Source organism: Bufo bufo, chromosome 4 (genome assembly GCF_905171765.1).
Source record: "Bufo bufo chromosome 4, aBufBuf1.1, whole genome shotgun sequence".
In the NCBI taxonomy this organism is placed as follows: Eukaryota; Metazoa; Chordata; class Amphibia; order Anura; family Bufonidae; genus Bufo; species Bufo bufo.
In genome coordinates this window covers 271,160,089-271,182,356 of record NC_053392.1, presented here as the reverse complement: position 1 = coordinate 271,182,356, position 22,268 = coordinate 271,160,089, and the positions used below count along the sequence as shown (strand labels likewise).

At 43.2% G+C, this 22,268-nt stretch overlaps 1 protein-coding gene across 3 annotated transcripts in view; it reads right to left on the bottom strand.

Annotated features, from left to right (window-relative positions):
• The window catches only part of PRIM2 (DNA primase subunit 2), a 208,905-nt gene that overhangs the window by 90,631 nt on the left and 96,006 nt on the right, over positions 1-22,268 (bottom strand). For all 3 annotated transcript variants that reach the window (XM_040428611.1, XM_040428612.1, XM_040428613.1), the window contains 2 exons: positions 15,167-15,234; positions 3,661-3,733 (listed from right to left, as the gene is read on the bottom strand). In XM_040428611.1, coding sequence (XP_040284545.1) covers positions 3,661-3,733; positions 15,167-15,234 — 141 coding nt within the window. The remainder of the gene's footprint in view (positions 1-3,660; positions 3,734-15,166; positions 15,235-22,268) is intronic.

Below are 22,268 nucleotides of genomic sequence, written 5' to 3'. Positions count from 1 at the left end.
TGCGCCTGCGTGGGATTTCGGCTGCGGGCGAGAGGAGGATCGGGGGTGTTTGCCGCAGAGCGCGGCGTGCACTTAGCCTCGCCTCTGGGAGGTGATTTAGGCGATCTTGAAAGGAGTTCTTAGTTTTCAAATTTAGGCGGGCAAGGCACTTCAGAGGGGCGTTCCTGGGCACCGTGGACAAAGAAGAACACCCCTCAGGGCTCCTTACAGCTTCATTTGAATATCATAAAAAGTGTTTTTTTGAAGAAATGATAAGACACAGAATAAAAAGAACAAGACATATGGAAATAAGGTACTTTATTACACATGGATTCATAAAAAAAAAAAAAATTTTGCTAATATGCTAGTGACAGATTCCCTTTAAGCAAATGATCTTCTGAAGGTGCCCAGGGGCGGCGTTACTGGGCGATGTGCCCAGAAATACAGACCTCCAGCCGGCGGACATCACGAGCGGCACCAGAGGACGGCAGGCTGGGAACTAGCCCGCACCTGTGCACTGCTCTGCCCATTATGGGCAGTGGAACAGCCTTTCATATTGTGCATGCGCCGGCCGGCTGTCTTTAGTTGGCCGGCGCATGCGCAATATGAAAAGCTGTTCCTCTGCCCATAATGGGCAGAGCAGTGCGCAGGTGCGGGCCAGTTCCCAGCCCGCTGTCCTCTGGTGCCGCTCGAGACTTCCGCCGGCTGGAGGTGTGTTTTTCTGGGCACATCGCCCAGTAACGCCGCCCCTGGGCACCTTCAGAAGATCATTTGCATAAGTTTAAAAAGTGTTATTTTCATGATCTGGATGAGGGACACAGAAGAGAAAGGTACGATTGTAATAAGGGTCAAAGAGTCTAAAACCTGATCTGAGCGGTCTAAAACGCTCAGATTAGGTGAAAGACTCCCTTTAAAAAGAAAGAAATCCATTGGATTTTTATTCTAAATTCCTTGAAACCACATGGCCTCAATGTTTATCTCAATCTAGGACAGGTATTTGGTCGATAGGTTGCCCTGACCCACATTAAGTTTACTCTATGCTCTATCCTGTGATTGGTAGTAATGTAATTTTTACTCTGTTATTTACAGAAATGTACAGATATTAATTAAGCTATTTTCTCTTCTCTCTTTACTCACACAGATATATCGTGGTGGATGACCAAAGGTTGCGTGACTGATGAACATGGACTTGCGCAATCATCCCAGCTACAATCCCCGAACTCCATCATATGTCTATTTTCAGTGTCAACTATACATTGCCTACAGGGCTATATATTTTCAGTCTCCTGAGTATGAATGGGTTGAGGAGATCCCTCACTGTTACGAGGTCAATGGGGTGGATAACATATGGGGAAGCTGCTGTGTTGGCTTTGCCCATGTGATTTCCCCTGTATATGTGTCAACTGTTGGTGCCTGACGGCGCTTGCATTTGGACACAGTAGACCTGAATAGTAACGATTAGTTTGTGGTATGCATGCACATTACATTGGTAAATGGTCGGCACAGGTCACGACGTGGTTTCTTATGCGCCTGATCTGGCTTTACCTTTTCCAAGATGGCGGTTTGTGCATGTGACCTGGCCACTCCCCATGATAGAAGTGTGGTAGTAGCTTCTCATTTTACCCAGTTGTTATCTGGGTTATTGCACAAGTGCACTTTATAGACATGAATTTTGTATTTATTCACATAATGTATTATGATATACAATCGTATCACGGTTCTATCTTATGATTATGCACTGTGTTCACAAGACTTACATATGTACACGTATATATTTCACTTTATTTTTTCATGTCACTTGTACAGGCATGGGTTAATGCTAATTATGTTTGATGATGTCATTTCCTCACACTATAAGTATGTTCAGTTTGTATTGTTACATTGCTTGAGAAAGGCTTCATGTTGGAGCCAAAACGTTGCGTTACCACTGGGTGAATAAACAGCTTTCTTTTTTCACCATACCGGAGTGCTGCTCTATTTTTTTTTTTTTATTATCCTGGGACACTTTTCCTATTGGAGCTTGCACCCAATCTCAAATCTAAAGGTTGGTGCTGCCATTCATTGCATTTTGTGTGTGTATGTATATATCTGTGTGGGAGCATGATTTCCCAGGCTGAATTCTCCTGTGACAAGACCTCAAAGCATTATGATTTATAATGCTACGTGTCCCTGCCTGATGTTGGCTGTAATGAATTGTACTGACATAATGCATAATTTATTACAGACAATGTCAGGCAGGGATACACAGCATTATAAATCAATATAAGGCTGTGAGGTCCTGTCAAGAGCAGAGTTTAGGCTGGGAAATCATGCTCCCACATGGAGAGTTTTCCCTAGTCAATCCTGGCCTAATGGTAGACTTACATTGCCCTATTGTCGGGCAGAGTATCAGGGGTGAACGTCCGTATGATAATCTGCCCGTGTAAAGGTGCCATAGATCACCTGATAAACAAAGGAAACGCTTGTTCATAGAGTGAAATTATATTTTATGCGGACACCTAAATCGTCATTTCTGGGTAGCAGGTCATGCTGTAAAAAAAAAAGCACTCTGCTGCCCAGAAATAATTTATCTGTATGGGGATGAGTGATGGCAGTAGCCATCGCACATCTCCATATAGTGGAGGGGATAGCAGCATGTAAATGCAACTCTTCACCTCCAATGACGAGCAGGCAGTTGTCAGGAAGGAACGCTTCCATCAAAACAGTCTCTTGCAACATCGGGCCGCGTCAGCCCACCTTGAGAGAAGACAAACATGCAAACAACATAAATGCAGAAGATATACTGAAGTAACCCATGTGAAAATCATAACCCCTTAAAGGGAATCTGTCACCTGGATTTATCATTTTAAGCGGTCATCATTGCCATGTTCAATAAACTACCTTTATTTCCTGCAGTGGTCTTCTTTCTTTATTTCGTGTTGTCATTTTAATAAAATAAAAACTCTTATGCAAATGAACCTCCAAGGTGCCCAGAGGGGCGTTTTTTTCATCTCTGGAGCCCAGTAACGCCACCCTGCAGGGCCCAGCCCGCCTCCTGATCCAGAAATATCCTCCCACAGCCAAGGCAAACAGCACCGCCCCCTCCGCTACGTCATCTTTAACCTTCCAGATATGCCCAGTTACGCAGACTGCCTGCACGATCATAAAGCTCCTGAGGCAACAACGCTCAGATTACGTCACTGGGCTCAACACATGCCCAGTGACACTTTTGAGGCTTTGCCCTCAGGAGCTTTATCATCACGCAGGCAGTCAGGGGCACTGCGCCTGCGGCAGATTTCCGGCGCAGACATGAAGAATAACGGGGTGTATCTGGAAGGTTAAACACGACGTGGCGGAGGGGGCGGTGCCGTTTGCCTCGGCTGTGGGAGGATATTTCTGGATCGGGAGGCGCGCTTGGGCTTCAAATTAAGGCGGGCTGGGCACTGCACCGGGGCGTTACTGGGCTCCAGAGATGAAAAAAAAAAATGCCCCTCTGGGCACCTTGGAGGTTCATTTGCATAAAAAAAATTAGCTCTTTTTCTGTTAACAAAATGACAACACGAAATGAAGAAAGACGACCACTGTAGGAAATAAGGTAGTTTATTGAACATGGCAATGGTGACAGCTTAAAATGATAAAATCAGGTGACAGATTCCCTTTAAATGAGGAATATCATCTGAAATGAGTTTGTCCAATACTTACCGCATCAATTTGGTCAAGAGAAATTTTTCCTGCATTTTTTTGCGAACTAAAGTCTTGCCCAGTGTATGAATGACTAGGAGGAAAAACAATAAGAACAGTTACCTGCTAATTCACTGCCAAGCAGGAAGACATTTAGATGAAAAATAGAACAGTGAATTCAATGGAAATGAGAATAGGTATTAAATAATGTCACTTTGTAAGGATAAATTTAAACGTTAATAGTGTTGCTCATTTCACTGCTCTTATTTCTAAAGGTGCCCTGCAAAAATGAAGGCTAGAATCTGGTTGGCTGCGATGGAGTAGACTGATGATTTTTACACTAACACCTTTGTTGTCTGCATTCCGCTGCCCTGTTCCCAGCCACTTCCTATTCCCATTGAACTGGAAGTGGCCTGGTCTAGTGACTACTGCAGTCACTGGCCTCAGCAGTCACGAGACAAAGCAACTTCCAGTGCATTAGGGACTGTAGGAAAACTAACAGATGAGATGCATTCATTTTTTTTATTTTTTTTATTTTTTTATTAGCCAAAGGTTACCACCATTGAGGCTGTTAGTTCCTAAACAGCCCCTTGAAGCAAGGCCGAATATATAAAGATACCCTTATAGCCTTTTATATTTGAGGATTAGTTCTAGTTTTTCAGCATAAAAATAAAATCAAGTGTAAATGCTTTATTTAAAACTTTTAGAATTCAGTACAAGGTACGTAATAGTAGGTCAGCGGAGTTCGAGAGTTCTATGAATCGGGTCATCCACTGATCCCACTGCATGCAGCTAATACCTGGCTGCAATGATCGATAGTTTAAACCCTCAGATGCTGCAGTCTACACAGGCTGCAGAATCAGACCAGGTAGACAGAGGAATTCGGGGAATTAGATCTGTTGCTATGAAGACTCCCAAGCCTGTCATAGTGAGCAGCCTGCAAAGCCGGACAGACGGCCTTTATAAAATCCCATAAACTGCATTAGTATTCTATAGCGATCAGAAGACCATATGTACAAGCCCCCTAAGTGGACTAAAAATGACAGTAAAAAAATTCTAACCAACTCAAAAACATTAAATTCAGGCAGTCCATAAAAATCCAATATACCGGAAAAGTATTTTACTGCAGTCTATGGTACAATCAGAAGACTGCATATTCATTCACTTTAAAAAAAAAAATAATTTTAAAACACAAAATACAAAAAGTCAAAACCACCCCCCTTTCCCAATTTTACATACAAAAAAATTAAAGCTGAACACGGACATACCCCAGTTTTTACCCAGGCAGGCCCTCTCCCTCTGACATGAGGCTTTGAATCACGCAGGGCAAAGGCTTTTTCTGGAGATCTGGTGACATACCTGGCTCGTCATGGGTAAGCTAGATGGGAGGCTTCCGCCTAGCAGTGAATCTGGTGACGTTACCTGCACTAATTTGAGGGGCTTTAGCGCAGCCCTAGCCTGTAAAACTGCTAGAGCAATGCTAAAACTCGCCCATTACTATCGGTGATGTCAACGGGAACACTGCTAGGCGGAATCCTCCGCCTCGCAGTCTAAAAATATAGATGAAACAGCCCTTGCCCTACGCAGGGCAAGGGAGAGCATCGTAGTATAAAATGCTGCTACGCTCATATCAGAGGGGCTGCCTGGGTAAAAATGGGGATATGTCCAGGTTCAGACCAGACCCCTTTAAGTGTGATTGGACATTTTTGGATGCGGCAAAGCCTAACTATTAAAATATAAAAATGCTTTTCATGTATTATTGCTGAATAGAAAAAAAAAATGAAAATGTGCGATTTGTTGGTCACCTCGTCCTCCCAAAAAACTGAATAAGAAGTTATCAAAAAGTGTAATATACCCCAAAACTAAAAGCTCACACCACAAAAAACAAGTCCTCACACAGCTCTGTGGACAAACACACAAAAAAGTTCAAATATGGAGAATATTTTTTTTTCCAAAGGCTTAAAGAGAATCTGTCACCGGGAATTTGTGTATAGAGCTGAGGTCATGGGTTGCTAGATGGCCGCTAGCACATCCGCAATACCCAGGCCCCATAGCTCTGTGTGCTTTTATTGTGTAAAAAAAAAACAATTTGATATATATGCAAATTAACCTGAGATAAGTCAGGGACAGGACTCATCTCAGGTTAATTTGCATGTGTATCAAATCATTTTTTTTACACAATAAAAGCACGCAGAGCTATGGGGACTGGGTATTGCGGATGTGCTAGCGGCCATAACACATCCTAGATCTGAGTTAATTAAATATTCTTCTGAAATACTTTGTTCTTTACATAGTTGAATGTGCTGACAACAAAATCACACAAAAATTAAAAAATGTAAATCTAATTTTTCAACCCATGGAGGTCTGGATTTGGAGTCACACTCAAAATTAAAGTGGAAAAACACACTACAGGCTGATCCAACTTTGATGTAATGTCCTTAAAACAAGTCAAAATGAGGCTCAATAGTGTATGTGGCCTCGACGTGCCTGTATGACCTCCCTACAACGCCTGTGCATGCTCCTGATGAGGTGGCGGACGGTCTCCTGAGGGATCTCCTCCCAGACCTGGACTAAAGCATCTGCCAACTCCTGGACAGTCTGTGGTGCAACGTGACGTTGGTGGATAGAGCGAGACATGATGTCCCAGATGTGCTCAATTGGATTCAGGTCTGGGGAACGGGCGGGCCAGTCCATAGCATCAATGCCTTCGTCTTGCAGGAACTGCTGACACACTCCAGCCACATCAGGTCTAGCATTGTCTTGCATTAGGAGGAACCCAGGGCTCACAAGGGGTCTGAGGATCTCATCTCGGTACCTAATGGCAGTCAGGCTACCTCTGGCGAGCACATGGAGGGCTGTGCGGCCCTCCAAAGAAATGCCACCCCACACAATTACTGACCCAATGCCAAACCGGTCATGCTGGAGGATGTTGCAGGCAGCAGTGCTCAGTGTGAACCTGCTTTCATCTGTGAAGAGCAGAGGGCGCCAGTGGCGAATTTGCCAATCTTGGTGTTCTCTAGCAAATGCCAAACGTGGTGAACGGTGTTGGGCTGTAAGCACAACCCCCACCTGTGGAGGTCCGGCCCTCATATCACCCTCATGGAGTCTGTTTCTGACCGTTTGAGCAGACACATGCACATTTGTGGCCTGATGGAGGTCATTTTGAAGGGCTCTGGCAGTGCTCCTCCTGTTCCTCCTTGCACAAAGGCGGAGGTAGCGGTCCTGCTGCTGGGTTGTTGCCCTCCTATGGCCTCCTCCACGTCTCCTGATGTACTGGCATGTCTCCTGGTAGCGCCTCCATGCTCTGGACACTACGCTGACAGACACAGCAAACCTTCTTGCCACAGCTCGCATTGATGTGCCATCCTGGATAAGCTGCACTACCTGAGCCACTTGTGTGGGTTGTAGACTCCGTCTCATGCTACCACTAGAGTGAAAGCAATGCCAGCACTCAAGTGACCAAAACATCAGCCAGGAAGCATAGGAACTGAGAAGAGGTCTGAGGTCATCACCTGCAGAACCACTCCTTTATTGGGGGTGTCTTGCTAATTGCCTATAATTTCCACCTGTTGTCTATCCCATTTGCACAACAGCATGTGAAATTGATTGTCACTCAGTGTTGCTTCCTAAGTGGACAGTTTGATTTCACAGAAGTGTGATTGATTTGGAGTTACATTGTGTTGTTTAAGTGTTCCCTTTATTTTTCTGAGCAGTGTACATTCAGTATCGCCGTAATCACACCTGCAGAATAAGGATGTCTTGTAATTTTTAGAAAATAGTGAACGCCACACAATCAAAACCCTAAAAACCATGGCAGACCAATAGAATATTTTTTTCCTGTTTTTAAATACAAGATACGTTGAATTAACCCCTTAGGGGCCGGGCTCATTTTCACCTTAAGGACCAGGCCATTTTTTGCTAATCTGACCAGTGTCACTTTATGTGTGAATAACTTTCAAACGCTTTGACTTATCCAATCCATTCTAAAATTGTTTTTTCGTCACATATTGTACTTCATGACACTGGTAAAATGGAGTAAAAAAAAAATTCATTTTTTTTTAAAAATTCCAAATTTACCCAAATGTGTGAAAAATTAGCAAAATTCCAAGTTTCAATTTCTCTACTTTTATAATACATAGCAATACCTCCAAAAATAGTTATTACTTTACAATCCCCATATGTCTACTTCATGCTAGGATCATTTTGGGAATGACATTTTATTTTTTGGGGACGTTACAAGGCTTAGAAGTTTAGAAGCAAATCAAAAACAACTTTTGAAAAAGGACCAGTTCAGGTCTGAAGTCACTTTGTGAAACTTACATAATAGAAACTGAAGGGAAATCTGACTCCATCTTGTCTTCTCTTACATGTACAGAATTGTTATAATATCTCACATCCCCCCCCGCTGTGAGTTAGGTTTCCTTATCTGTCCCAGGACAGATTCTGGGAATATCCTAGAACTAGAACAAACGTTCTGTCTCATTCAGAGTCATTCGGCACAACTGCTTACATTCTTATATGTGACGTATTACATACCATAAAAGGATGTTCTGGTAGTATGTGTGTGAGCACCAATGTTTATCTTTATGATTGGTTTAAAGCTGTTATGCAAACTTTTCTACTGCATATATAAGGCCAAGCTATAGCATAATAAAGTTAGAGTGTTTCTCAGTAATACTTGTGTGTGTCTGTTATTAGCAACTTAGAAACATCTCTCCTGACGTCAGTGTCTCAAACCAAGGTTGTCGTAGAGGTCCAAATCCTTTCAGTTACCACCCAAAAATGACGCCATTCTAGAAACTACACCCCTCAAGGTATCCAAAACTGATTTTACAAACATAGTTAAGCCTTTAGGTGTTCCACAAGAGTTAATTGAAAATGGAGATCAAATTTCAGAATTTCAATTTTTTGGCAAATTTTCCATTTTAATAAGTTTTTCAAGTAACAAAGCAAGGGTTAACCAGCTAAACAAAACTCAATACTTATTGGCCCGATTCTGTAGAAACACCCCATATGTGGCCGTAAACTACTGTACGGGCACACGGTAGGGCGAAGAGGGAAAGGTGCGCCGTGTGGTTTTTGGAAGGCAGATTTTGCTGGACTGGTTTATTTACACCATGTCCCATTTGTAAATAAAGTCATACAGATCATGATAAACGATCGAAAATGTAGCTACTTGTAAATGACGAAAATTTTGCTTATTGTACACAATAGTTCGTACTTGAGGTCGTTACTCATTTGCTTTTAAATTGTTCTTTGTTATTACATGTAATGATGGGTGACAGATGCTTAGTCAAAAGTTATGTATAAGATCATTGGCGAGTAGACGACTATATTATACGAACCTATTAGCGAAGAGAGATAATTTTCTAGCATGCTGAAAGATCACGATAGACGAGAAACAATTGATTTGTCGCTCGTCTTTGAGTCGTACATACTTATTACATCACACGATTCTCATTCATTTTTACTTGCATGCACGAGAATCTGTACGATATTCGCTCCATGTAATAGGGCCTTAAGTTTGATTATGCTCACAGATGAACTAACCATTTTCTTTCATCAAGATCCATCTGAGCAGATACTGCCATTGACGAGATGAGTTATTGACCAGTTTTCTCTTATTATAGCTTTTTATAAATATAGCGATCTATAAATGTTCTTATATTCTAAAGAGCACCATCCAGAAATACATCGGAATTCCTGTTTACAGATTTAAAAGTTCAAAATAGTGGTTCAGAAAATGTCAAAAACAAAAGACACAAATTACCAATATTACCTTGTCTCCATTATTTGACCCCTTCCTGATATCTACATTACATGTAAGGAGGATGCTTCTTCTTTATAGAATGGCACCAACTCAGAAGCTAAGCAAGTGCCAAAGCCCCAACATGCTGTGGTTAGTTGTGACTATGTGACCCCTTAAGGAATGGTTCAATTTTCATTTTTTTAGCCCTTACCTGTTTTCCTCCTTGCATTCCAAAACTGCTAACTTTTCAATTCACACATCACACAGCCTATGACTTAAGAAATAAAAATCCCATAGCAAGCAAATGGTTTCGGCAATCTTGTTGTGAAGGGGCTGTTCAGTTACCAGGGGCAGTTAGCTTGGTAAATGACTTCTTAAATGCCATAGTCACAACTAACCACAGCATGTTGGGGCTTTGGCACTTGCTTAGCTTCTGAGTTGGTGCCATTATTTAAAGAAGAAGCATCCTCCTTACATGTAAGGTAGATATCCAGAAGGGGTCAAATAATGGAGACAAGGTAATATTGGTAATTTGTGTCTTTGTTTTGGACATTTTCTGAACCACTATTTTTTACTTTTAAATCTGTAAACAGGAATTCCGATGTATTTCTGGATGGTGCTCTTTAGAATATAAAAACATTTATAGATCGCTATATTTATAAAAAGCTAAAATAAGAGAAAACTGATCAATATCTCATCTCGTCAATGGCAGTATCTGCTCAGATGGATCTTAATGAAAGAAAATGGTTAGTTCAAGAAAAAATAATCACTGCCCAAACCTAGAAATTTTTCAATTATTTTATACCGCTTTTTTAATTAAAAATATACTTAAACCATTAAGACAAAGAGAAACTCAAGGTAGTCCAGTATTAACTGCAATTAAATTAAGGCAGTATTTAAAAAACAAGCAGTCAGGAGTGTCAAATTAATTACTGGCATGCTGTGCCAGTTTTCCCACAGCTCACCCGGCTAGCATTTTCCAGTACAGACAAACAAATCTGAAATAACACACACAAAGATAAATCCACCAAATGAGGTCCATAAAAATGAAGCACGTATTCTTTGCTTTAGAAACCATGTGTAACAACTACTGAAAATCAGTTTCTTACAAAAACAAATGGCAGTATCTTCCAAAAGTAATACCAGTGCTCAAATGGGTACATTGCTCTATAAATGCCAAAAACTGTAGGTCTGCATTTTTTTTTTTAATTATGTACCTAAAATAAAGTTCGTTCAAAACTTTAAAAAAAAAAAAAAAAAAAAATCTGTTTTGCAAATTAGAAAATTGGTAAAGGCATTGTTTATCTACGTCAGCCACACAAGCTAAATGAATGTGGGAAACAATAGGGTTGGTACAATAATAAATACATGGACAACACTTGCCCTGCTTAAAGGAACATTAAATCTAGAAATTAATCATAAGGGCTCTTTCATATGAGCAATTTTTCCGTACGGATACTGATCCATTCATTTCATTGGGTCTGTGTACATGAAGTTGTTTTCATGCATCTTCTCTGCATTCATGAAAAATCGCAGCATGCTCTATACTGTGCATTTTTCACGCAGCTCTGGCTCCACAGAAGTGAAAGGGGCTTGCGTGAAAAACGGAAGGCATTCGAATGCAATGTGTTTTCCACTGATGGTTGCTATGAGACATAGATTGTTATTCTACAGCTTTTCTTCACGTGTGTGAAGAAATGCATGCAATCCGGATGAAAAAATAAAAAAAAATAAAAACAAACGCACACTGAATGCAATGGCAGAAAAAACTGACTGAAGTAGCAAGTAAAGCCATACATTATTCCCTTAAAAGATCCTGACAATCCATATCGATTGTGTTAAAGAGGCCTAAAAGTAAAACACCAAAAATATTTGCCCTCACCATTTCTCAGTCTGCAGTAGGGCTGCACGATATGGGAATTTTGTGCGATTGCGATTAGGGCCCTATTTTAAAGGGAATTGTGCTAGAGGTCTATTTGCTTGGATTTTCCCATATGAGCCGCTGACGCGGCTGGGTATGACATAGTTATGGGGGATCTGTGGATGACGCTGTGTTGTGGGGGATCTGTGGATGACGCTGTGTTGTGGGGGATCTGTGGATGACGCTGTGTTGTGGGGGATCTGTGGATGACGCTGTGTTGTGGGGGGATCTGTGGATGACGCTGTGTTGTGGGGGATCTGTGGATGACGCTGTGTTGTGGGGGATCTGTGGATGACGCTGTGTTGTGGGGGATCTGTGGATGACGCTGTGTTGTGGGGGATCTGTGGATGACGCTGTGTTGTGGGGGATCTGTGGATGACGCTGTGTTGTGGGGGATCTGTGGATGACGCTGTGTTGTGGGGGATCTGTGGATGACGCTGTGTTGTGGGGGGATCTGTGGATGACGCTGTGTTGTGGGGGGATCTGTGGATGACGCTGTGTTGTGGGGGGATCTGTGGATGACGCTGTGTTGTGGGGGGATCTGTGGATGACGCTGTGTTGTGGGGGGATCTGTGGGTGACGCTGTGTTGTGGGGGGATCTGTGGATGACGCTGTGTTGTGGGGGGATCTGTGGATGACGCTGTGTTGTGGGGGGATCTGTGGATGACGCTGTGTTGTGGGGGGATCTATGGATGACGCTGTGTTGTGGGGGGATCTGTGGATGACGCTGTGTTGTGGGGGGATCTGTGGATGACGCTGTGTTGTGGGGGGATCTGTGGATGACGCTGTGTTGTAGGGGGATCTGTGGATGACGCTGTGTTGTGGGGGGATCTGTGGATGACGCTGTGTTGTGGGGGGATCTGTGGATGACGCTGTGTTGTGGGGGGATCTGTGGATGACGCTGTGTTGTGGGGGGATCTGTGGATGACGCTGTGTTGTGGGGGGATCTGTGGATGACGCTGTGTTGTGGGGGGATCTGTGGATGACGCTGTGTTGTGGGGGGATCTGTGGATGACGCTGTGTTGTGGGGGGATCTGTGGATGACGCTGTGTTGTGGGGGGATCTGTGGATGACGCTGTGTTGTGGGGGGATCTGTGGATGACGCTGTGTTGTGGGGGGATCTGTGGATGACGCTGTGTTGTGGGGGGATCTGTGGATGACGCTGTGTTGTGGGGGGATCTGTGGATGACGCTGTGTTGTGGGGGATCTGTGGATGACGCTGTGTTGTGGGGGATCTGTGGATGACGCTGTGTTGTGGGGGATCTGTGGATGACGCTGTGTTGTGGGGGATCTGTGGATGACGCTGTGTTGTGGGGGATCTGTGGATGACGCTGTGTTGTGGGGGATCTGTGGATGACGCTGTGTTGTGGGGGATCTGTGGAGGACGCTGTTATGTGGGGGATCTGTGGAGGACGCTGTTATGTGGGGGATCTGTGGAGGACGCTGTTATGTGGGGGATCTGTGGAGGACGCTGTTATGTGGGGGATCTGTGGAGGACGCTGTTATGTGGGGGATCTGTGGAGGACGCCAATATGGGGGATCTGTGGAGGACGCCAATATGGGGGATCTGTGGAGGACGCCAATATGGGGGATCTGTGGAGGACGCCAATATGGGGGATCTGTGGAGGACGCCAATATGGGGGATCTGTGGAGGACGCCAATATGGGGGATCTGTGGAGGACGCCAATATGGGGGATCTGTGGAGGACGCCAATATGGGGGATCTGTGGAGGACGCCGTTATGTGGGGGATCTGTGGAGGACGCCGTTATGTGGGGGATCTGTGGAGGACGCTGTTATGTGGAGGATCTGTGGAGGACGCCAATATGGGGGATCTGTGGAGGACGCTGTTATGTGGAGGATCTGTGGAGGACGCCAATATGGGGGATCTGTGGAGGACGCTGTTATGGGGGATCTGTGGAGGACGCCGTTATGGGGGATCTGTGGAGGACGCCGTTATGGGGGATCTGTGGAGGACGCCGTTATGGGGGATCTGTGGAGGACGCCGTTATGGGGGATCTGTGGAGGACGCCGTTATGGGGGATCTGTGGAGGACGCCGTTATGGGGGATCTGTGGAGGACGCCGTTATGGGGGATCTGTGGAGGGCGATGTTATGGGGTATCTGTGGAGGACGCTGTTATATGGGGGATCTGTGGAGGACAGTGTTATGGGGGATCTGTGGAGGACACTTATGGGGACCTGTGGATGGCACTGTTATGGGGTGGATCTGTGGAGGACGCTGTTATAGGGGATGTGTGCTATGACACATAGGGCCATGAGGGGGGCCAGCATAAGACACATAGCATCTTATGCTGGTTCCCCTCATGGCCCCATGTGTCCCCTCATGTGTCCTAAACTGCGCACATAACTGGCTTTGTGTTAAGTATTTTACTAGTGTGTGAAACAATCTCTCTCCTATTGATAACAGGTCTAGCCTCTGTACTCAATGTCACTATGAATGCACTACAGTGAGCGGCAACGAGCTAGCCGGCCGGCGCGTGACTGACGTCACTTAGTAACGCTCCTCCCACTTCAGGAAGCAGGAGCGTTACTAAGTGACGTCAGTCACGCGCCGGCCGGCCCGCCCACTCCCGTTAGCTGCAGTGCATTGCATTCATCGTGAAAGTGAGTACAGAGGCTGGACCTGTTATCAATAGGAGAGAGATTGTTTCACACACTAGTAAAATACTTTACACGCAAAGCCAGTTATGTGAGCGGGGCCCCTTCATATATAATCGCGGCATTTTCCATATCGCATTTGCCGATTATCGCGATTCGATTATTTTTTCGATTTATCGTGCAGCCCTAGTCTGCAGCTTTTTCTACATGATGCTGTAAACGGCCTTTTAGAAATCCTTCAGAGAACAAAAGGTACACTCTCCTTATGAGCTTTCATCTTTTGCTGGAAGGTGACTGAATTGGTGGAATTTAGCAAATTATTGGAGATTAACAATGTTTCCGTTTTATCTAGCCAGTTATCTAGTAGCCAGACATGACAGTGAAAAGGAGGGGACATGGCTGACCCTCTGCTACACACAGAAGATCCATTTTAATTATAACATAAAACAGGACGGAGGGAACAGAGGAAAATGAATGGAGGAAGTGTTGATATTTTTAATTTAAAATTATATTTTGCATGCTTAGGTTTCCTTTAAGGAGAAAAGAACAAAAATTGTGCTTGAGGTACAACAGCCTCCATTCACTTTCAGCTAAAATTATTGCCAATGGAAGCTACCCTGTAACAAGAAGCTAGTAGGACATTAGATCCCTGAAAGCATAAATCTACATTAGGTCTGAAACACACGACCTTATTTTTCATCCGCGACCCATATTTTCTGCAGATCCATGAGGCTCTTCTGCAATTTATAGAACGTGTCTTGCTCTTCTCTGTACTGCAGAGAAGTATAGTTCTTTCTATTGTCGAGGTGAGAAAAATACAGAATGCACACTCAAGGTATCTGTATTTGAAACCGAAAAATGGACAGACGCATGCATGAGGCCCTAATTCAGGGAAAAGTACATTGACAAAGCTTTAATTCTGGCATAACCAATTTAAAGCAATTCACACACACACACACACACACAATGGATTCACCAATGTGAACCTTGTGATGTTGAGTTGACATTCATTTTTGTGGACTGTAGGTATAGATACTGTGTCAGAGCAAATGTAACATTAGAACAAGCAGTTTTTATCTCGTTTATCCATGAACACACAAACTAATCTCCGTTGTTGCACCTCCTGTTCTGAGAATGGCCAGTAATAAAACTACAGTGCACACATGTGATAGGACAATGGAACTGAAGTGGTGGACGATATGCATGGCTATAAGCCTTTGTCTTAAACAATAAACATACCTGAGGTGACTGAGTAAAGGCTGCAGCCTTTCATCTGACTGCACTATTGGCAGTGACCGAGCTGACAACTGAAAGAGAATAATACAAATTAGTCAAAGCTAAATAACTGAAGCAAATGAGGAGAGGTGAAAGTGCTACCTGGTACGGTGTATAAAAGAAGCTACATGGAGCCTTCCAATAACATACCTGTAGCCATGTAATGTTTCAGGGGATTTAAAAAGGACCTTTCAGTGGTCCAGACATAATATTAGTAACTGGCAGTGTAGGGCATGATCACTAGATGTTCCTGCGCCCATTTGTTTTTCAGATTGGCTGCTCAGTTGGGGTGCTGTGCGCCTCGTTCTCTTTTGCTGCCCTGTATGCCAATTAGTAGCATTGGTACAGGGAGGAGAAAACGGCCATGTTACTCAAGGCCGGGGAGAAAAAAAAAGCTCACCTTCTCCCTGGCTGTGACGCTCTTCGGTGTGATTAAGAAGCTCACAGCCAGGGACAAGGAGAAGCACCTTGAGAAACACGGCAGTCTCCTCCTTGTACTGATGCAACTAATTAGCATACAGGGCGGCAAACAGAGCAGTCGATCTGAAAAAAATTTGCGCAGGGACATCTACTGATCATGCCCTACACTGCCAGGTACTAATATTGGTATGTCAGGACCAGTGAAAGGTCCTCTTTAAAGGGGTTGGCCACTTTCTGGCTACTTCAGACCAATGTGTATGTAAGATGACTATACAGCACTTAATGATACATTGTTAATATTCTGTGCCGTTTGCTATATTTCATAAGTCATGCCCCTTGTTAAGCAAATCTTCTGTGCTGTCTGCATAGAGGTCCTGTCCATAAGATGGCCGTTGATGGAAAGGTCATGTCACCAGACATATTACTTGAAATGCAATAAACTCCCAACAGCCCAAGTGCAGACAGTAAGTTTGCATACAAGGGGGCATACCTCATGAAAAAATGAAAAAAATCGCACAGTATACCAAAAAAGGCTTTAATAGAAGGTCAAAGCACACCGATTGACAGGGTCAGGTGTGATGACTTTTTCACTGCCTGGTCCTGTCAAAGTGCAGAGGGTGCGGCAGTTGCTGAGAGGACAGAACCTTCAGGAGTAATTGCAACGCCTGCTTTACCTCACTGAATGATAGATATGATGGCAACCTACGATAGGGGTGCAGACTTTCATTTGCCTAATTCTTGCATCTGTGTACTTTGTCCATTAGAGATATAGCTACAACCTAAATAAAGCAGGATTAATAAGTAAATGAAGAAATAATGTACAGTCTGGCTCCCTCCCAATCCCCACTATCCATGGGTAGGATAGGACAGAGATGGAGATTTTTGATTTATTTATTAGATGCAGTATTTTCATCTAAAAGCTGGTTATATGCTACCTGGACTCTTACAGGAGGCCCTTCCTTGCATAGAAGCCAGTTCAAGAAAAACTATCAATCACTGAATGTGGGTGGAGGAAAGAAGCATGTCGAAAGCTTTTTATTTTAAAATAGTGAATGAAATCATAAAAAAAAAAAAAAAAAAAAGCTACATATCCCTGGGCTCAGTATCTTTAAGATGAAATAGAATAGACCTTTACCATATCTGTAAATGTTCGGGGTGGAAGAACGCTTGGAAAGCGCATTCAAAGTAATACGTTCCTATCTGTAAACAAATATTTTTGAGAGCTTGCTGAATTCACGATTTAATTTTAAGAAAAAAACCAGTTTCACTGTTCTGCCCTTTCATTTAGAATGTGCACATAACGGAGCACTACAATACTTTCATTCAATCTACTGGTTCTGAAGAAGCCAAAGATCTCATCTGTGCTGAAACTGATCTCAACTGGGAAATTTACTGCATGACTGACCTCCCAATTCCACACCCTCTCTGCGTGAAGAGAATTCAACTTCCAAAACTTGAAAATAACAACATTCCTGTTTTGTTATTTACAAAAAGTCATTAACCCCTTCAGGACCCTGCTATTTTTCACCTTAAGGACCAGACCATTTTCTGAAAATCTGACATGTGTCACTTTATGTGATGATAACTTTAAAACACTTTTACTTATCCAGGCCATTCTGAGAATGTTTTTTCATCACATATTGTACTTCATGACAGTGGTAAATTAGAGTCAAAATATTTCATTTTTATTTATAAAAAAAATACAAAATTTAAATATTTTTTTTAAAAATTAGCAATTTTCAAGATTTCAATTTTTCTGCTTTTAAAACAGATAGTGATACCTAGAAGTTATTACTTTAACATTTCCCATATCAGGGCTCCAGATGGCGACCAAAACGGTCGCCAATGCGCCTTAAAATATGCAGATGGCGACAAGACTTTTGTCTTGTCGCCATATGCGACTGAACCGCCGCGATCCTGCGCAGCCTACGTTCTCTTCAGTAGCACAGTGGAGAAGGAAGGAGTCCCTCCCTCTCCACTGTGACGCGGCCGCCACTACCACCAATGGGGAGATAGCAGGGGAGGAGGAGGGGAGGAGCTGTCGCCACTGCTCCACCAATGAATGTAAAACATAAGTATAGGCAGCGGTATCACAGACCCGGCACCCGGCCTCAATAACAGGGCATGCGATCCACGGCAATTAACCCCTCAGGTGCCACAGATCGCATGCCCTGTTATTGAGGCCGGCTCTGTGATACCGCTGCAGACAATTGTATAAAGGAGTTTAAGAGGACCTTTCGTGGGTCCAAAGAATATGAACTTAGTAGCAAGCTGCATAGAGCGGCGCACAGGGATCTAAGTGCACTTACTATTATTCTTGGGTGCCGCTCCGTTCTCCCGCTGTGGCCCCCGGTATTTTCAACATTCAGAGCAAGGAGGAGGAGAAGCCAGTGTCTCTCCTTCTCCCTGACAGCAACGCTGTCCAATCAGAGCTCAGAGCCAGGGAGAAAAAAAAACTCCCTCGCTCTGCGCTGTGATTGGACAGCGCTGCTGTCAGGGAGAAGGAGAGACACTGGCGTCTCCTCCTCCTTGCTCTGAATGTTGAAAATACCGGGGGCCACAGCGGGAGAACGGAGCGGCACCCAAGAATAATAGTAAGTGCACTTCGATCCCTGGGCGCCGCTCTATGCAGCCTGCTACTAAGTTCATATTCTTTGGACCCACGAAAGGTCCTCTTTAATTACATTCATTGGTGGTGCAGTGCGCCCCCCCCCCAAAGCCTCTTCCCCTCCCCCCATTATCACTGGCCACAAGACCATCCCCCCCCCCATTTTCACTGGCCACAAGTCTCCCCCCCCATTATCACTTGCCACAAGTCGTCCCCCCCCCCCCATTGTTATATGGTGGCCACAGGGTCCCATCCCCTCCAGTGGTGGCCGTGGCAGATTACACTGCTGGGGCTCAGATCGTTACCATGGCAGCCAGGACGCTACTGAAGCCCTGGCTGCCATGTTCAGCGCACAGGGCAGCAGGGAGATGTGTGAGATCCTATTCACCCTGATAGATCTCTATCAGGGTGAATAGCACAAGGAATGAAAAGATCCAAGTTCTAGTCCCTAAGGGAAGAAATGGTTATTAAATAAAAAGTTTTAAAAAAAACACCACCAAAATTCTAAAAGTTTAAATGGCCCCCTTCCCAGTTTTACATATAAAATTTACAAACAATAAAGAATAAACATATTACATATCGCCACATCCCAAAAAGTGTGAGCTATTAAAATATAAAAAAATATTTCCGCTCGGTGAATGCCGTAACGGAAAAAAAAAAAACTCTAAACCACGCAATTTGCCATTTTTAGTCACCTTGTCCCCCAGAAGATGTCCCTGGATGTGAGAGGTATGTGGTGCTGTTTTCTCCTATATGTAGTGCTGGCTCACTACTGTCACCTGCGTCTCATCTTCTCAAAGTCCTTTTTTTTAAAAATTATATGCATTTTAAATTTGGCGACTAAAAAATGTAATTTGGCTCCTAAATTTTTTAGTTTAGGAGCCAATGGCTCCTGGTCATTTTTTTTTGTCTGGAGCACTGCATAGGTCTACATGTTTGGATCATTTTGTAAATGACATATTTTTGGGACGTTAGCGTTTTTGTTTTCCGGTATGGAGTTCCGTCACAGGAGCTCAATACCGGAATAAACTGATCAGTTTTATCCTAATACATTCTGAATGGAGAGCATTCCGTTCAGGATGCATCAGTTCATTCCCTTTTACGTTTTTTGGGTGGAGAAAATAACGCAGCATGCTGCGGTTTTATCTCCGGACAAAAATACTGAACACTTGCGAGAAAGTCGGATCCGGCATTAATTTACATTGAAGTGTTCCGCCAAAACGAATCCAGCTTTTCGGTATGCACGTGCGCAGACCTTTAAAAAAATTCAAAAAATATTAATACCGGATCCGTTTTTCCGGATGACACCGGAGAGACTGATCCGGTATTGCAATGCATTTTTCAGATGGATCTGCATCCGGATACGTCTGACAAATGCCATCAGTTTGTGTCCGGCGACTAAACTGCCTGCCGGAATCCTCTTCTGCAAGTGTGAAAGTACCCTTAGAAGTTTAGAAGCAAATCTCAAATTTTTTCAGAAAATTTTCAAAACCCACTTTTTAACCACCTGCCGTCTGCCCATTGACTATAAACGTCCGGGAGGTGGTTCTCTATCTCTGAATGGACGTTTCTGAATGTCCATTCAGAGCGTGCAGCTGCAGATCGGGTTACCCGCTGTCAGTGAACGCAGGGCAACCCTTAGAGAAGGCAGGGACAGTTCCCAGGTGTCCCTGCCTTCTAGATCACTGCATACACAGCGCTCACTGAGCGCTGTGTATACAGATCAGGAAGCGCTATGCGCTTCCTGTTCCGGCCCGGCGGTCATGTGACTGCCGGAGCTGGGTGAGTGCAGGAGCTGTCGGGTCTTTTACGTATGTGCCCAGACGGATCCGCACCTATAATGCAAACGTTTAGATCCGTTCAGAACGGATCCGTTTGCATTACCATCAACAAAAAAAAAAAATTTTTTTTTTTTTTTGTTCATGATAATGCAAACGGATCCGTTTTGACTTTACATTGAAAGTCAATGGGAGACGGATCCGTTTGAAAATTGAGCCATACTGTGTCATCTTCAAACGGATCCGTCCCCATTGACTTACATTGTAAGTCTAGACGGATCCGTTTGCCTCCGCACGGCCAGGCGGACACCCGAACGCTGCAAGCTGCGTTCAGGTGTCCGCCTGCTGAGCGGAGCGGAGGACAAACGGAGCCAGACTGATGCATTCTGAGCGGATCCGCATCCATTCAGAATGCATTAAGACAAATTTGGTATTGCCGCGTCCGTGACAGTTGGCTCTACAAAAATATCACATGATCCACCCAGTCCAATAAACACCATAAAAAAAATAATAATAAAAACTGTCAAAAAAGCAATTTTTGTCCCCTTACATCACAAAGTGTAACACCAAGTGATCAAAAAGGCTTATGTCCCACAGAATGGTACCAATAAAACAGTCACCTCATCCCGCCCCTACATAGAAAAATCATTAAAAAAAATTAAAAAAAACTATAGCTCTCGGAACATGGACACATTAAAACACAATTTTTTTGTTTCAAAAACGCTATTATTGTGTAAAGCTTAAATAAGAAAAAGTATACATTTTAGGTATCGCCACGTCCGTAACGATCTGCTCTATAAAAATGTCACATGACCTAACCCCTCAGGTGAACGCTGTAAAAATAAATAAATAAAAACTGTGCTAAAACAAATTTTTTGGTCACCTTGCCGCATAAAGTGTTATAAATGAATGATCAAAAATCATATGTACCCCAAAATAGTACCAATAAAACGGTCACCTTATCCCCTAGTTTCCAAAATGGGGTAATTTTTTGGGAGTTTCTACTGTAAGAGTGCATCATGGGGGGCTTCAAATGGGACATGGCATCTAAAAACCAGTTCAGCAAAATCTGCCTTCCAAAAACCATGTGGCGCTCCTTTACTTCTGCGCCCTGCCGTGTGCCCATACAGCATTATGACCACATGTGGGGTGTTTCTGTAAACCGCAGAATCAGGGTAATAAATATTGAGTGTTAAAGATGTGTTAAAGAAAAAAATGGATTAAAATGGAAATTCTGCCAAAAAAGTGAAATTTTAAAAATTAATCTCCATTTTCCTTGAATTCTTGTGAAACGCCTAAAGGGTTAACAAAGTTTGTAAAATCAGTTTTAATTAACTTGAGGGGTGTAGTTTCTACAATGGATTTATGGGGGTATCCACTATATAAGGCCCACAAAAGTGACTTCAGACCTGAACTGGTCCTTAAAAAGTGGGTTTTGGCAATTTTCTTAAATATTTTAAGAATTGCTTCTAAAATTCTAAGCCTTGCAACGTCCTAAAAAAAATCAAATGACATTTCCAAAATGATGCCAACATAAAGTAGACATATGGGGAATGTTAAGTAATAAATATTTTATGAGGTATGACTGTTTTAAAAGCAGAGAAATTGAAATTTTGAAAATTGCTAATTTTTCCCAATTTTTGGTAAATTTTGGATTTTTTTCATAAATAAAGGTGAATTATATTGACTCAAATGTATGACTATCATGAAGTACAATGGTCACGAGAAAACAATCTCTGAATGGCTTGGATAAGTAAAAGCGTTCCAAAGTTATTACCACATAAAGTGAGATATGTCAGATTTGCAAAATTAGGCCTGGTCAGGAAGGGGGCGAATGGCCGAATGTGAAGTGGTTAAGGACCAGTTCAGGTCTGAAGTCACTTTGTGAGGCTTACATAATAGAAACCACACATAAATGTCCCCATTTTAGAAACTACACCCCTCAAGGTATTGAAAACTGATTCTACAAACTTTGGTAACCCTTTAGGTGCTCCACAAGAATTAAAGGAGAATGTAGATGAAATTTCATAATTTCACTTTTTTGGCAAATTTTCCCACACTAACAACGGGAAAGCATCATTGTAGAGCTAAACATATCAAAACCAAGGATGAGTAAATCGGTTTGGGATTCGATTTAAACTTCTCAAAAAGTCCGGATTCAGTTGAACCCGAATTTTTGCGATTTTGTTTTGGGTGAGAGAGAGCGCCTAGTACACAAATGTGTTTTTCTCAACAATATACGAGTCATCTAAGCAGTACT